Source organism: Lissotriton helveticus, chromosome 8 (assembly GCF_964261635.1).
Source record: "Lissotriton helveticus chromosome 8, aLisHel1.1, whole genome shotgun sequence".
Lineage (NCBI taxonomy): Eukaryota > Metazoa > Chordata > Amphibia > Caudata > Salamandridae > Lissotriton > Lissotriton helveticus.
The window spans coordinates 1,386,826,182-1,386,844,415 of NC_136069.1; the positions used below are offsets into that span (position 1 = coordinate 1,386,826,182).

The window sequence follows — 18,234 nt, forward strand, 5'->3', positions numbered from 1 at the left end:
AGGGGGCACTTGTGCCCCTCCCTGAGCTTTCTTGCCCCTGGGGACCCCATCCCCCAGGGCCTTTTTTATGAAAAAGGAGGGGGATGTATGGTCTCTCCTCCCTCAGACGTAATAGGCCTTGGGGACTGCATCCTCCAGAGCCATTTTTGTATGAATGTGGAGGGGAGCTGCCCACCCTCCCTCCTGAGCCTTATTTGGCCTTATCGACCCCATCTCCTAGGGTCATTTATTTTAACTTAGAGGGGAAAGGGGTCGCACATAACCCCTCTCCAAGCCTTGTTATGCGCTAGGGATATCATCCCCCAGGGCGACTACTAATATTAATGCGGAGGGTGTGCACGCCCAAGCCTTTTTAGGCCCCTGGGTAACCCATCCCCCAGGGACACTCATTTCTTATTGCCGGGACCAGCATTTTTTAAAGGTGGGTGCACTGGTGACCACCCAGGGTACCCACCATATACTTGTTGGAGGCCACGAGGGGAGCCCCAAGGATCACAGCTCCAGACAGCTCCCCCCATGCAGTGGGCACCAGCCTTGCCCCTACTACAGGGCGCAGCTACTCATTTTTCTCCCTCCGTATGGGAGCAATGTTTTGAAGGGTTTCCCTGCCCACTTAAGTGAAGGCAGGGAAACAGATCATAAGTCTGCTTGCAGCAGTGGGGAGCATTTTTAAAGCTCCAGCCCACAGGGAGCGGACTTGGTGTTTGTACCCGCTTGACTGGAGATTACAAAATGCTCCCACCAAGTGAGAGGAAAAACACAGGTTTGCTTGCCCACGCTGGTGCGTGCAGGAAAACTGCTATGTCTTGGTGGTGGGCTCCCCTGGGGGTAGCTACTGAGCCGGCCCGGAGGATGGGGTCCCCTAGGCTACTAGTAATCCTTTAAAGTAATCAGCTCTGGGGGTGAGGTCCTCAGGGCTTTCAATGCTTGGGAGGTAAATTGGGAGTCTATCTATCTATCTATCTATCTATCTATCTATCTATCTATCTATCTATCTATCTATCTATCTATCTATCTATCTATCTATCTATCTATCTATCTATCTATCTATCTATCTATCTATCTATCTATCTATCTATCTATCTATCATCATCATCATCATCCATCCATCCATCCATCATCTATCTATCTATCTATCTATCTATCTATCTATCTATCTATCTATCTATCTATCTATCTATCTATCTATCTATCTATCTATCTTTCTATCTATCACTCTATCTATCTATCTATCTGTCTGTCTGTCTGTCTGTCGATTTATCTGTCCATCTATATAGTGAGGACCTTTTTACCATAGCAGATTTTTAGTTTTGCTGGTAACTTTAAGACTGATGAATGTTCACAAACCTTTCCAAAAACAAAGTTCATTCATCTCAGCACTTAGCACCTTCTTGGAAAGCTTCAGTGTGATCTGTCAATAAGGGGCAAGTAAAAATGTGTCCAGATATGCAATTACCCCATTCATTTTAAATAGGGAAAATGAGTAGTGACAACATGAAAACGGCTGTACGGAATTACATCAAATTTTGCAAACAGCTAGATCTTGGTGTACAAAATGTGCCTTTGGGATTTGGTGTAAATCTGTTCAGTAGTTCTTGAGAAATTAAGGTTGAAATGTTTTATATATCTGGGTGGTAGCGTTTGCGAGAGACTTGTGAGAGTCCGGTAATCACACAGCTTCAAAAATAGAGCAATCTGAGGGCTTTTTTTCCTGTTGGTCATCCCACTTCCGCGGGAGTGAGGGCACTCGTGAGCTCCTGCTGAAGGAAGCACTGTGATTGGATGGCCACAACATAAAGAGCAATGCTGCATCCATTATGTTAAGACATGGGAACTCTAGGTAGTACCAAAGTTTTAAGTGGAGAGCAGTTCCTTTATATAGAATGCTCTACAACAACCCTGCCACTCTAAAACTGTTCACCTCAAATGTTAGTTTTTCTAGCAGAATGTTTAAGCATAGGATTAGCATAGTGCCATCCATGCTGAGCTAGAAATGAGACAACGTCATCTGCTATATGTATATATATATTTCCGGACGGTGCATAAACAGGGGTTTACGAACAGATGCAAATTAACAGAGCCACTCGTAATCAGGTCTTTAGAAAAAGTACACAATGACTGATATATGAAAAAATATCTGGGGTATATTTACCAACATAGAGAAACACTTGAATGGGGTTTTTTGAGATTCAGATCTTTAAGGCGCGCTACCTCAATTATACGTTACAGGGTATAGATTGACACGTAGGTATGTAGTGCGTGAAGAGCAGGCGGAAAAACACCCTTAACCGTCTAAAAAGTCAAAGGACTAAGCACATATATACAGTTATGCTCTCGCTACTACAGTAAATTATCACATAAACAGTACAGTGACTGGTAGTTATTCAAAGAGACAGAAGCAGATTCTTTGGTGTGTTCTTGGTTACAGCAAGAAGATGGTTTATTTTCTCCAGACTCAAGGAATTTCATACAAAGCCAGCCGACACGTGTTTCGTCGTGTACAGTTGAGTCAACACGACTCTTCAGGGCTTCAGGCTCAGTACACTCTTGGTGCTTAGGTCTGGACTAGTATTTAAATGTTTGACGTTTATGTCAGAGAGAGACAATATTAATGAAAAGGTGACTCAATAGAAACTGTACGTTCTTTAAGGGTAGTCACGAAGAAAGCACTTGTGTCTAGGCAATCTGCCTTGTTGATTGCCAGAAATCTTCAACTTAGAGCACTCTGACTACTGGTGTGTGTCAGGCATAAACCGGGAGGGGATCCTTATGGTCGAAAGCTCGCTAGAAACGGGTGCGTTTCTTGTCGGGTAATGCGCCGTAATCTGGTATCCCTCCTCCTAAGGTTCCCGGTCGCCGTCTCTCTGTACGGACACGTGACCGAGAAGAGAGACGGCGACCGGGAACCTTAGGAGTCGTGTTGACTCAACTGTACACGACGAAACACGTGTCGGCTGGCTTTGTATGAAATTCCTTGAGTCTGGAGAAAATAAACCATCTTCTTGCTGTAACCAAGAACACACCAAAGAATCTGCTTCTGTCTCTTTGAATAACTACCAGTCACTGTACTGTTTATGTGATAATTTACTGTAGTAGCGAGAGCATAACTGTATATATATTTACCAACATGTCACACACCACAGCAAGTCACCTTGCTGCACTGAGCTTCGTGACAGGTAAAGGGCAGGAATGTTCCATATTTAACATAATACTGCACATTCATGTCTTTCCCCAGCACCGGCACAAAAACTGCTCCCAAGTGCCATTGTGGGCAACATTGCACCATGGTGCAAGGGTGCCTGCATTGGTGCTAGGCAGCAGTTTGAGCACCAACACAGGCAGAGAGCAGGAATGTGCTGTATAATGTTAAATGTGGTGCATTCCTGCCCTCTCACTTTCAGCCAACGCAGCAAGGTGGCTTGCTGTACTGTGGTGCATGGAAATTTGATAAATATGCCCCTTCTTGTCAGGTTTGCATTCTTTTTTTTTACACAAATCGAATGCAAAATGTTTTGTTGGTATTTATCTAACATAAATTGCAATTTGCATGGCAATGTAACCAAAAGCAACAGAAAGTTGAACAATGCGCTGCCTCCTTGTTTTACTTTGTGTCAAGGGGGCTTTCCATCAGTGGATCTTGGGCATTCCCATCCAACCACCATAGGGTTTTAACTCAAATCCCTATCTACAAAGGTCTGTAGACAGGGATTTGTGCCAAAATACTGCACCTCCCTTAGGCATGAGGAACAAGGAGAAAGGTTTTTAGTTCTCCTTGCTTTTCCCTCTTTGAATGTGTGCTGCATTCTACAGGACATATACAAATAAGGAAATGCCTTAAAGCATAGTTTTTGGAGAAAAGGGCCCCCTTCCTGCAGAAAAGCTATGCTTACCACAACACAATCGCCCACGCAATGTGGTAGAATGCTGGCTGCGCTGCCGCATGGCAGTTTAGAGTGCACTAGCACTCGGAGAGAGCAGAACAGCACCACATCTTAAAAGATTTGCTTGCGTTGCATCATTTCTTTGAAAATTTGGGCCGATGTGTAGAGAATCACAAGAGGATGAACACCAGCAAGAATATTATATTTTGCAACAAGATTTAGCAAAAATTAAAAAGAAACTTTCAATAGAAACATTTCCCTTCTCAACAGGGACAGGTAAAACAGTCATCCAAACTACAGTCTAAAGGCAATGAACTCTAAAAGAGTAGAAGAGTCTGAGAGTGTGATATTATGGGCCTTATGACAAGGGGCCCGATTCACAGAACTAACTTAAGACAAAATCCCAAACTTACTACCATTTTGGTATTCACAGAAGGAACTTACTCATTTTGGTATTCACAGAAGGCACTTTTTCTCAGTTTGGTAGTCCTAAAGTTAGGAGTCCTAACTGTAATACTCCTAAAAAGAAAAATCCTAACTTTAAGACTTTCGGTATTCACAGAAGGTATTTAGGATTCCTAAAGTTAGGAGTCCTAACTTTATTACTCCTAAACTGAGAAAAATCCTAACTTTAAAACTTTCGGTATTCACAGAAGGCATTTAGGAGTCCTAAAGTTAGGAGTCCTAACTTCTGTGAATACCGAAAGGAGTATGACTTCAGTGAATACCAAAATGAGTAAGTGCCTTCTGTGAATACCAAAATAGTAGTAAATTTAGGATTTTGTCTTAAGTTAGTTCTGTGAATCGGGCCCACTGTCCCTGACAATTCACCCAGGGGACTTATAACAAATGTTACTGTTGGCCTCTTAGAATTACAATGTCTGTGGTAACTATTTTGTTCCATTTATTTTCCACAGGGGGTGAAATGAAGAAATACCAACAGATGCAGGCCTGTCATTTCTAATTCATATTTCTAAGGGACCCCTAAGGGTCCACTTTGTAATAACTAGAACTCTGCACTCTACAGAGTTTTAGAATCAGCGGTACCTAGGCAGCCAGGTTCCCAAGCCTCACAACGCGGACTTCATAATGAGCCCATATGTCATGGCAGCTGAAAGGCATGCTGCATGCAGCTACTCTGACATCCTTCAAATGCAATGCACTGGAAATATTAAAAAATAAATTGAACAAAATGTTAATCTCACACAACACGTGTGCAAAACAGAAAGGCGTAAACGAGCCTAAAAGTTTATATAATAGAAAACAAGAATCTTAATTTCTGTATACACTTTAAACCACTGCAAAACTATCAGACGCATCTTGACTACCGTAATGAAATGGTCGATGTTTACTTTGCAACAGCCAGCTGCGAGACCGTCAGGTTTCTGGGGAACTCCTACCGCAGTACTTGTTGAAGAACAGGGAGGAACTGGAAATCCAACCGTTGGGGTTCTGAAAAGAAATAGACTCATTGAGTGATATAAGAAACTGAGGACCTACAGAGATGGAATAATACCCACTGCGACAACGAGGAGGGTAGACAAGAGCAAATCAACGATAAATCCATACATCGATGGTCGAAAAAAAAAATATAATAATTTTAGATTGTAAAGGATATTTGACCTGTAAAATGTAAACACCTGCACCAATGCAGTTATAGCATTTCATTGTACTTAATAATGAAAATATCCTCACAGTTTGGTAAAAATAGATAGCTATCACATATATTTTAATTTTCAGTGAGATCACATTTTTTTCGGGGTATGAACAAACACCCCGGATGAATGACAATTGAAATATGTATATTTTACTAACATATCCGTGCCACTACGTTGTATGCTCTTGAAATTGAATTTTCTGAAAGGGTATATATACTTACTTAAAATCTCGTCATTTTGGGTGAAATATAGATTATATATTTTCTCATCAGTGCAGACACTCTGGGCTTCAGACAGTCACACACAATTTGGACGAATCTTAGCTGTATTTTAGTATAGTGACACTTGCCATGCCAGAAACAGAACCAAGCTGTGTCAATAAGATACTATTTGAATTATTACATGGTGTGATGCTTATGAAAGCAAAAGAAGGGAGCTTGTGATTTCTGCCTAAAGCATGTGCTTAGAGAAGGGGTAATGGCACGGCTCGACATTAGCTGTTGATGGAAAACATCTGTTATGTTCTCCCTGTCCCCTTGTAAAAGTCACAGTAATTGTCACTCTGAGCCAAGGCCTTTCTTTCATCAAAGTCCTTCAGCACCAATTGAGTTCCCTCAAAGTCAGTAAAATGGGAATTATTATGTCTGTGACATAGATATAACAGAGTTTGGAAGGAAAAGTAAAAGAAAATAGTGTGTTGCATTTTCAGCATGACAAGATGCTCCAGTGTCATCTTAAGGATTTTACTTTGGGAGCCCCTGTTCAGAAAAACTTTGGGGTATATGTACAATGAAGTGGCGGGATGTGTCATTAGCCTCCTGGTCATAACGACATGCTCCACCACTTCGGAAAAGCAAGGCTGCACCATATGTACAAGAATGTGGTGCTGCCTTGTGTTCCCCCTGCAATGGCACCAGAGTACCAGGGTGTCTCTGTGTAGGGGAGGTATGGTTATGTGTAGGAATGTGTCCCTTCCTGCACATAAACAATCCTTAAATGCCATTTTGTAACTTTCATGTGTGCTGTTTCATGCAGAACACATGAAAGTTACATATTTTTTCTTTATTTTAAAGGTATTTTTATGTACAGGAAGGGACACCTTTCTGTACATAAACAAACCATGGCATTTTGCTTTTTCCATGTGTGCTGCACAAGGCACATGGAAAAAGCAAAAACGAGGAAAAAGAATGCATTTCTCCTCGTTTCGCCAACTTAAGACCAGAATTGTCCTGGTCTTAATATTGGCGCTGCCTCCTATGTACGCCACCCTTGTACATAGGGGGCAGCGTCAAATACAATGGGTCTTGCTGTGGAACGCCCACCACAACACCCACTGAATGCACCTTTCATGCTAAACATAACGTGAAAGGGTGGCTTATGTACAAGGCAGCGTTAAGCCACGTTAGGTGGCCGAACACTGCCTTGTACATAAGGCAAGGTCCATGTCGCCAGGAGAACATCACAAAAAGTGACATTCCCATGGCGATAGGGGCTTGTACATATGCCCCTTTGAGTTTTATCACTAAATTCCTGCGAGCTCAAGCCCACAATGCCAAAAATACGAAATTATATGTTAAACTGTTAAATATGTCTTGCCTGGTACCCCAAAAATCCTTAGATGACCACAGGTAGGGGTAGACAGAGCCAGCACTAAAGGTAGGCAGAGAAGTTTAGAAAATGAAATATAATGGACAGAGGTCAAATACAGAGAACTTTGACTTTCCAATGGGGGCCCTTGTAAGGTACGGGCCCAGGACAATTGCCCTCTTTGCCCATGCCTTAAAATGTCTCTGCGATGCTCTCATTAACAATCGCTTCACTTGCCAGAGTAGTTTGAGAAAAGCTGTTTGCTAATGTGGTAAGTGTGATAATAGAGATTTAGAGATACATTGGAGCCCTAGATCTTTTCTGGTAATTTTTAAACAATTTAGATTTCTAAACTATTGGTGACTTCATTATGTTTGTGCACTCCTTTTTGGTCTTTTGCTTAATCAAGTACCTGAGTCTGAAGTAAAGTCAAAATATGTTTATTTTATTGCTTAACTAATTGTGCCTGGTTAATATTGAAAAATACCTGGAAACGTATGTGATTACACAATAAAATGCATATCTTAATATTACAGGAATTTTAGATTTGGATGTTTGCAGAACTTTTCCTGAACACAGAAATTAATTTGCGGTGTGAGAAAGTGGGTTACTAGTTGGGGTGGATGGTAGTCTACCAAAAGTAATAATGTCATTGTTCTTGTTAGGTCCATAAGGTTTCCAGTCATTTAAACCTGAGTACAACCCCTAGTAGCAAGGGCACAGAGCAGACAGGCTTACATTAAGGAAATGTGTAAAACCTTAAGAAGTGCCAAAAAACATTTACAAATGTGAAAACACAACACAATAAAATTCCCACACCAATTTATAAAAACAGAGAATATTTTAATTTTAAATAATTACAAAAAAACGACAAAAATCCATGTGCAGGTAACTCCTGGTCAAAAAGTTACCTTTGGACTTAGAACTTTTTTTTTGAGAAACGGAGGTTGTCGACAATGCCGGCCTCTCTCCAAATGTACAGAAGAAAAGTTGTTAAAATGTTTCAAAGTCCCAGTTTGTGCAATTTAGGCAGGAAGAGTATATTCTAATACCAGTGAAGGGTTCCAGGATGTCAGTACCACCAAGTTGGGGGTCAGGACTCAGTCCAACAGAAACATCCAGCAGGGTCCAGGATAGGTACAGTTGAAATTGGTCAGCTGGGCTCTTCAGAAAAGTGAGGGTCTTGCAGCTTTTGTGTTCATATAGCTTAACAGGAGGTGAGTCAAATCAACTTTTGGGTCTGCTACTCTGCCCTGAGTACATGTGGGAGCAAGTCAAGCCCTTAGGGTCCTCCTTACAGGTCACAACAGCAGATGCTGTCATTCTTCTATATTTCAGACGTCCAGCATTGTTCTGAAAAGGTTACTGGGGAAGCCACACTTATGTCCATTACCAGCCTATGGGTGAAGGTCTCTCCTTGCCATTCCCTAACCAGTGAGGTAAAAGTTCACTTTTGCACCACTTTGTGTGTGCTGTACTGTAAACTATCCCACAGTGCTCATCTCTTCCCAAAACCAACATGCCAGAATCTTTGTTCCCCTTTGCAGAGCTCGCTGTGATCACCCAGAGGTGTTACTATGATAATGGGCAAACCCACCCTTGTGGTCCCTCAAAACTGGATCTGGGGGCAGCTCCTCCCCCACTGAGGCTGAACTGACTAGCAGGACAATGGAGGGGCAGGCCCAAGTGTGAGTTACTTCTGCCAGTGAGAAGGTAGGGAACCTTTTAAGATAATTAAGTACCTTGGCACAGTCAAGGTGGCCATCCTGTCGGGGAAGGGTAACCTCTCTCCCTTCACCTCAGCTTTGTGGGCCACTTCACACCTAATGAAGGAGCCATTCAGATTCTGTGTGAAACTGGCAGAAATGCATGTTTGGCAGAAAATGTGACATTTTCAAAATAGTAATATAAAATTCAGCTCGACCATTAAGTTAGGTTTAAAAATACTATTAAAATGAGTGCATGAACTTTCAAGATACTCCCCAACTGAATGTAAGCATTATAGGGTGTTTTAATGCACCCAATTGCTTTCTTATGGGGGAGCCTGCCTTGCTGCAGTGAAAACCGACTTTGGAAGTTTTCTAACTGCCAGGACATGTAAATCATAAAATACACATGTCCTACTTCTTAAATGCCAGGCACCCTACTGTTTGGGTATTTAGGGCCAGCCTTGGGGGTGTCTTATAAATATTAAATGGAAGGTTCAGGCCTGGAAAAATGTTATTTACAAGTCTGTTGACCACCGATGCCTTACTTATTTTTACGCATTGGGAGCGAAATGGGCTTGCCCATATTTGAATGGCCATGTAAAGTCACCCTGTGTGAATTTTCACGGCCTTATAAATATGGGTCCCTTTCAAACATGACTCTGTGCGAAAGGGGCATTCTATGGGTGTTGCTTCCCATACACCTTCCAAGGAACTTAAAGCATTAACAGATTTAGAACATTTTGTAAAACTGGGAATGCGTCAGAAACCTATGCCTCCCAGGAAGGCATAGGAATGGCACAACGAGGAGAAATACATCTATTTCTCCTCCTTTTTCCTATTTCTATGTGTGCTGAATTCTGCAGCACAAATCGAAAGAGGAAATGCCATTAATTATTGATTTTGTGCAGGAAGGTGTTCCTTCCTGCGCAAAAACAATCATCCTCACAATGCAGGCACCCTTGCAAAATGACGCAAGGTTGCCTGTGCTGGGGCATGGCAGTCAATTGCGCTCTAGTGCAGGGGAAAGCACAGGGATGCTCTGTACTGTTGTTAATACGACACATCCCTGTGCTTTGTGAAAATAGCTCAGCATGGCACAGCAGAATGGCTTGTGGCACAGCACTGCATCATTTTCTTGTAGAGGAGGCCCCCAGTCTGCATGGCCAGCTTGGAGGCAAGCTTTGCATTGTCATTTTAGCAATGGCAAAATATGTGCTGCAATCCACTTGTGACTTTTGACATACAGGCCTGGGGTGCACTTTTGAATCATTAATAGGGACTTATAGGTAAGTTAAATATGCCAATTAGAAGACTAGCCAAGTTCAACATGTTTTAAGGATCAGAGAACATGCAGTGGGACATGAATAGCAGTGACGCAGTAAACAGCGTCAAAAAGGCCAGCTTCATCAGTTCAAAAATATTAGGATGGCCATCCAAAAAGAGAATTTTCTCACATGAAACAATGTGACCATACAAAAAGAGGTCTTTTTATACATGCCCTCTCCAGATGAAAGGTGAGAAGCAACTCATCTATTCCCTTGGCAGTTCTCATCATCTAAACAGAAGAACCTGGAAAGGACTATATTGCCATGGTAAGTAACAAGTCTATGCTCCATTGTAAAGTCCATTCCCTGTAGGAAGATAGACTACCTCAACAGTTTGGGGTTTACCCCTCTCATTTACATGAGCCATATTAGAGGCCAGTAGTCAATTTGAAGCCTGAAGTTTGTTCCAAACAGGTAGGGTCTCAGCTTCTTCAGTAACCAAAGCACATCAAAGGCTACCTCTATATGACACAAGAAAAATGAGATTTCCCTCATTGACCATAGCACTTCACTAAAGAAATTAATCACAATCAATTTTAAAGTACACTTGTGACAGCCAAAAAATAGAACATTCTATATTTATTTTTTCAAAACATTTCTTTTTTTATTTCATTATTGTAAGAAACTTTTTTTGGTATTTATATTTATTTCATTCATTATCCGTATCAAAAAATATATATTTTCTCATTTTATCATATTCCATCACAAATATAGAGTATGTACATAAATCACAGGAATTTCTTTTATCAAAGATACATCACTTAAATTGAATACACAATAAAAAGCAACTACAGTCTACATAAAACACTCATGGCCCTGGATACAAAACAAACACTCTAAAAACATACCATCCATCGATACTCTCATCAAATCCATCCACTCTATATCTGTATATGAACGAGTTATATATGACAAAGAAAAATCTCTGCCCACAGTTAAATCTCAAAAGATGACATGAGATTCCGCACAAGGTGGACGCGCGTTTCAGCGGCACAGCCACCTTCCTCAGGACATTTCCAGATATACGTTTGCACTGCACTGGGACTCGTATCCACAGTGGACCAGGTTCTTTAATTTTTAAGAATTCAAAACAGCACAAAGTACCATGGAGTCAGATTGTCAGAAAGAATCCTTTAACAAGAGCCAGCTGTTATAAAGGTTCAATTTGTGTTCTTATGCCTCTGAGGGATGAATCAAGTAAAATGGAGGGGGCTTGGTAATGCTTCTAATCCCACTTTATTTATAAAAAATGGTTTTCTTGAGAGTCATCATTTTCCATAATAGATCACCGTCTTCTATGGACATGACCTGATATCTTCAAACCGCGCTTGTCTCAATAGCTCTCCTAGCTGTCGTGTCGGCCGCCCTCAGGACACATACAAAAACCCCGCACCTCTTTTAGGGTGTCAAAAGCCTTCTGACACTCCTCAGGCGAAATTACCTTGTTTGGCGGCTTTTTAAAAAAAATTCCTCTAATACCGGGTTAGACCCAGGAAATATCTGAGTTTGGGTTTTGGGATGCACCGAAGCCATGATTGTCTGGCTCTAAGGCTGGAGGGGCTGCATATCTCCCCTGCCTATGTGGTACACTACAGATCACTGCCCTATATGGCACTTGCTGACCTTACTAGTCAGGCCTGCCTGCTACATCCCCTGAAGCACTTTCCTGAGTTAGTCTAATTGGTCCTGAAAGCTGTAGCTAAAGACAGCAATGCCATCTAGATATACTGCACTAAAGATCTCCAATCTAGACAGTGCCCTGTTCACCAGTATTTGGCAGTTAGAAGGGACATTTTTCAATCTAAAGGAAAATACCTTTAATTGGAAGTGGCTCTGAGGAATCGAGAAAGCTGATCTCTCCTTGGCTCCCTCAGTCTGCCAGTACCCAGAAGTTAAATCAAATGGGCTCAGATATTTGGCATCCCCATACCAGTCAATGAGCTCATCAGCTCGGGAATTGGATATGCATTAGTCTTGCTGATAGCATTAAGTCTTCGATAGTACACACAAGACCTGAGTTCTAGGGTGCCCTTTTTGGGATGGCCTTGGACACTAGCACCACTGGGATTGCCCAGCTACTACTGGAAGGCTCAATAACCCCCTGGGATAACATTTTGGAGACTTTCCCCTAAAGCATACTCTTACTTGATCTGCCAAATTGTGGATTTTACTCTTGATACGTAAGCAGTCACCAGTGCCAGTGTCATAATACACCACTGGGTCAATTTAGGTGTCAGGGAAACAGTCCAGCAAACTGTCCCAACAATTGATGACAGTCTGCTGCTGCTAGTTCATTGCAGGGAAGAATACTGCTCCCTCCACTGAACCATACATGGCATTATAGGACAAGAGGTCTCGAGTGGTTTACTCTCTTCTACTCCTCCATCTGTGACCATTTACATGGTCCTGTCAGCTCTGTCAAAGTGAGTCTTCAGATGGTTGATATGGTTCACCATGTTGGAGTTTCTGGGGTTATAGAAGTCCTTACCCATCTTTTGCAGCACAATGTAGGGCGCAGTCCATTTGTCATGAATGATCCTGGGAGCCACTGACTAAACAATTCCCACTTTCTGACCTGGCTGGTATTCAACCAAGGTTGCTTTTTGGTCATGCCAGTACTTTATAAGCTCTTTGCTGGTCAGACTTCATCCTCTTGCTAGCTCTCTTCATGTACTCAGCCATGCTGGAAGGCAGGCCCAGTACATAGCCAAAAATGTCCTGTCTGGGCTCCTTGAGAGGTTTTTCCCACCCTTCTCGAACCCGACTTAAGGGTGTCTCTGACAGGGTACCCGCATAAATTCTCACAGTGTCTGAAGACCACTCCCTTTTGTTGTGCCTCCCTGTAGGCAAATAAAAGGAATGGAAGTAGGAGATCCCACTTCCTACAGAATTTCTCAGACATCCCCATAAACATAACTTTTAAGGTCTTGTTGAATCTCTCCACAAGATGAATAGTTTGGGGGTGGTAAGGGGTGGTGACCTTGTAAGCCACCCTGTACTCATACACAAATCATTCAAGTACACAGACAGGACGTTTTCCCCCTATCTGAGATTATCTCCTTGGGGAACCCTGCTCTGCTAAACATACCAAGCAGGGCCCTGGCCACAACCGATGCAGTCACCAACCTAAGAGGTATGATTTCAGGGTGCCTGGTTGCATGGTCAACCACCATCAAGAACCTATTCCCTCAAGCGGCTTTGGAGTCCAGAAGACCATAAATGTCATTCCCAACCCACATGAAAGGTGTTCCAACCACAGGCACTGGAATTAAGGAAGTGTTGGGTTGCTCTCCTGTCTTGCCATTGGTTTGACAGGTGGTACAGGAGAGACAGAATGCCTTCGCCTTCTCAGACAACAATGTGACTTTCCAACCTGTCCAAGGTTTTTGATGGGATATCATGTGCCAAGTTTAAGAGGAATGCTGTGGTCTGTTTGGGGACCACCAATCTACTGATTTCTCTGGGTTTTGGGTCCCTAGCCTCAATATATGTCTCAGTAGATCCAGTGGGTTACGTTGTGATCCCCTGCTGTTAGACTTCAGCGTGTTCCTGAAGGCTTTCAAGGGTTGGGCACTCTGTGCTCAGCAGAATTTCCCATGGCAGGTCCTTCTGCCCTATGTTACTTGGAGAGTTCCGACAAGTTTCGTAGGGTAGGTTCCTTTCACCCTTCAGGATCCAGTACCTCTCTCCACATGTCAGATTTCTTAAGGCATTGGGACGTTTTGAGGTGGGTTTCCCATGTCTCTTGCCCTTTCTCTTGGTTGTGGAAACCTGGGCCATTGTCACAGACTCGAGGCTCCCTTGACTTACCTGATAGGCTGTTTGGGCCTTTGTGGCCACAAACACCCACTCAGGCTGACACAAGAATTTGGCATGAGTCTTCCATTCCTGGTCAGCCTAAGCAGGGCTTTCTAGGTCATTCCCCAACTGATAATCCACTGGAATGGCAGGACTCTCAGCTACCCTCTTGAGGCTAGTAATCCCTCCCCACTCAAAGGTGACAATTGCCATGGGATGAAATTTCAACTCATTGTCAGCGTTGACTAGGTTATGGAGAACATCTGTGAACATCTGCTCTAGGGAAACCAGCTGGTTCATCACTGTGGTCATGCTGGCTTCTGTATCCCTCAGAGCCTCTGCCTCCTTGATCCCATTGGTGATTGTCCACTGCCTGTAATTCACCATGCTGTGAGATAAGATGAAAAGGGTTTCAACATTACTCCACCAAAGAAGACTAATGTGGTTTCAGTATAACTCTTGTTTTCCCCTATGGAAAACTTCTACCCCAATTCCTACATTGGCAATCCTTTGGGATTGCCAAGTTTTGGGGGGAATCTTGGAACAGACTGAGCCTCCCATTTTATGTTGTAGCTTGTGATAGTCCAGGCACACCTCAGCTTTCATGGGCTCAAAAGGTTTCTTCCTCTTGTACCCTCTCCACTTGGGTTGGGAAAATGCATGGGATTCTCTCTCTTGAGTAGACTTTTGGGTCCTTTGTGAGAACTCCTTCTGTTTATCTACATTGCTCTCCACTTTTCCCTGAGGAGGGACTGAACCTCCTTTCTTTGGATCACCCCACCCTGGTTGTCTTAGACACCATAGAGTGTACTCAAACGTAATCTGCCTTACAAAGCAGCCTGGTGTTAGTCAACTTGGAATCTGCTAGATGCTGGTGTAACTCGGAATGACAATTACACATGTTACTCAAGATTAGAGGTGGGCGGTAAACTCAGCTCCTCTAGCAGAGTTCACAGAGTTTTGCCCACTCCTCTTTCCACTTGAAATGCAGAGTTTCAGAAAAACTCCACCAACCACTGCATGGCAGAGTTTTTTCTCATTTATGGCTTGCCAACGGTGGGTTGGCCAACACGAGTGACAAAATAAAGCACTAGACAGCCTGCATGTGAGATTTCGCATTGTAGGCAGTCGTGGCAGGTCGCTACGTCTCGCGTTGAGAAAGCTGCTGCTCACAGTGAGAAAGCTGCTGCTCAAGTAGAAAATTGAGTCAAGCAGCAGAAGGAAGCATTGCCCTCTGGCACGCATCATGGTGCATTTTGCGCTGATTTTACAGCACAGGACAAGCTCCCAGCACTAAAAGTAAGTGTGAACAGCACGATGAGCCACAACATCGCCACTCATGGAACTCCACGAAGTCTCCCGGAGTTTTGGGTTAATTATGTGGAATTCCATGGAGCAAAACTCCACAACGTCCGCCCACCCCTACTCAAGATGTGCTCCTTCAAGATCAGATTCTATAGCCTATCATAAGTACTGAATGTATTGCCTTTCACCCAGCTCTCTAATGTCTATAGTGAGAAATCTACAAAGTCAACCCAGGATTGCAGTGTGTCTTTGTGTGTGTCCTGTAACATCTTTCGGTCCTCTTCAGGTGTGAGCCCAACATTCTGCACAAAGGCCTCCTTCATGTGAGTGTAGGAGTCAGATACTCAACTTGATTCAGGAGTGCATCCTCCACCCCGCTGGTTGTTACTAACTCCCACAGTAAGACCTTCAAGTGTTGTTGATCCATCCTGTTGCTTCTCTCTTTTTTTTTTTTTTTTCTTAAGAAAAAATATTTAATTTATTTATTACAAAAAGGAAAATTCTGCAAAAATGAATTATTTTGACAACAAAAAAGTTGTAGTCACTTCCTTACCAAGCAAAATTGGTGCAAATGCTTATTTATAAAATGGCCAGCTCATCAACCAATCAGTATTTAAGACTTCAGGGTCACCTTAACAGACAGCATCTGTATATCTGAGAAGTAAACTGATCACAGACCGGAGTTAAGCAAAGCAGCGCTCAATAGAACTGACATAGGCACCAGAGTTTAATTATGGGAAACGGCCAATTCAACTGCAGAAGAAAATAAATCTCATCCACTCAAAGCTTGAAGCATGGTGCTGACTTTACACTTGATTCATGTCACATCAGGAGTCAATGCGTACTTCTCGCTGAAGCATGCTTCATGTTTGGCATCATTTGATGGTGAAAGTACAACACTGAAATTGATCAACACTTGGACATTTATGCTGGCCTGCCAACCAGTGGAGTAGAATTATTTAAGGTAATCTGGCATGGTACCAGTTCTTTACCTGTAGGCTGGGCCTCAAAACACTACAACAAGGCATCATTGGAAACAAACTACACATTACACTATGATGGGGGCCAAAGCATTTGATTTTGTGCACTCCAGAGGATTAAGCAAATGGTTTGGATGCTTCAGGTTTAACATAGGTTAACGTGACAGTGTGTCAATTGGCGACTGTGTACATTACATTGTTAGAATTTATGTGACTAAAATGACACCTGTTGCCCCCCTCCTCAAGCACAGGCAGCAAGTGGTTAAAACTCTGCAGTAGTTGGAATCTGGCTCCATCACCCTGGATTGAAGTGCCCATCGAGGTAGGATCACACAAGAGTTTGCCAAGAGCCCTTCCTGCCCTGGGTTGCACAAATAGTAAATCACTTCAAGAACCAGCCTCAAAGCTGAGAAGAACAGCCTTGGAAACGCAGAACAATGTTCACCACACGAGGGCCTGGTCCAGTCACCCTAGTCCACAACTGAGCACCCATGTTAGATCCACAGCTCGATCACATCATCAGGTTCCATGCCCAGCTGCTCAGGGGTGGACCTGGCAGTCAGTTTCTGCCCTTCAAAGAGAAAGGAGACCTTGCGCCCTTGCAGTGCCTTGGACTGCAGTGTGACCAGTGGAGTATATCAAGAAATCCCTTCTGATGAGAGCAGTGATGAGACGTGCAGCAAGGCATTTCCGGACACAGAACCCGGCTCATGCATTAATTGTGCGCAAGCGGGTAGCAGTGACAGCGACATGTAGATAATACGCCCCAAAATGCCTAGTGGTCCACGTGTCAAACGTCGTAGGATCCTCAACCCCTCTGAGATCACCACTGTCCCCATCTATTCAAACAAGGTCAATAGCAGTTTGAAACTTGACCCTGGTGACAAAACAGCGCTGGGTAAACAACTGAAGGAGCCGTCAGAAGATGTGGAGAATGATGGTTTTGGCTCCCTTCTGAATATACAGTCTCACCAGTGCTCGAAGAGCTTACCGCTGTATGAGCTTACAGATTCAGAAGATGAAACCCTCGAGATGAGTTCTGCAGAAAACAAACGGAACAAGTCCCCATCTCCGCCACCAGCATCACTGTCCCCGAAAAGGAGGCGGGGGCGAGCATACAAGAAAATCAGTGAAGTAAATGCAAAACTCAAAGACCTTGACATGTTGCGATCACCGACCAGCCAAGCCTTACCGAATGATAGTGATGATGAAGTCATCCTAGTGGATTCCAGCGTTCCACAAGAAATCACTCTAAAAGTGCGGCGGCATTCCAAACTTTACAGAGTCTCCATGCAGATGTCTGACAGTCTTCACACTGTAGTAGATAAGATGGCTTCCACACTGAAGGTGAACTCCAGTCAGATACTTCTGATGTTGCGAGACAAGGAACTGCGCCCTAGTGACACACCCCACACTTTAAACCTCACCATTGCTGATATAATAGATTGTGTTGTTTTGTCTCAAACCATGGAGCAGAATCCAGACGGCAATGACAACATTACATTGAGGATTCAAGGGCAGGAGAAACAGTCTCACTTCTCTGTCACTCTCCGGAGGACGGAACCTCTAAAAGTGCTCATGGAGAAGTACAAGCAAGCTAAGGGGCTGCAAGGGCGCAAGGTCATCCTGTTGCTTCTCAATGCACTTTCAAAGGAGGCAACTCATTTGACAATGTTTTCCCCCATCACAATTCCAGGAACAATACCTTTGGGCAAGTTAGGGGTGTATAGCACCCAGTAAGCACATCAGCATTGCTGCTACCATCTTCACTGGGCATCAAAACAAGCCAGACCTTGTTTTTCTCCAAGTACCAGTTTATTTTCCACTAGGGCTATGGCTATCAGTTTGTCCAGTAGCTCCCTTTCTGATTGCCTGTCCCTTGTCTCCAACTTGTGGATGGCCATTTCAGATTGGCTTGTGCTGGCAGAGTCCGCAGTATTTCCAGCACTGGATGGTGCTCCAGAGAACCCATGTAGGGACAGGTTGTCCCT

At 43.3% G+C, this 18,234-nt stretch overlaps 1 protein-coding gene across 1 annotated transcript; it reads left to right on the plus strand.

Moving 5' to 3' along the window:
- Window positions 1–16,985: 16,985 nt before the first annotated feature.
- LOC144773898 (NFATC2-interacting protein-like) lies at window positions 16,986–17,983 on the plus strand. Its single transcript, XM_078658967.1, has one exon. The coding sequence runs from the start codon at window positions 17,015–17,017 to the stop codon at window positions 17,981–17,983; it is 969 nt and encodes a 322-aa protein (XP_078515093.1). The 5' UTR covers window positions 16,986–17,014.
- Window positions 17,984–18,234: the final 251 nt, after the last annotated feature.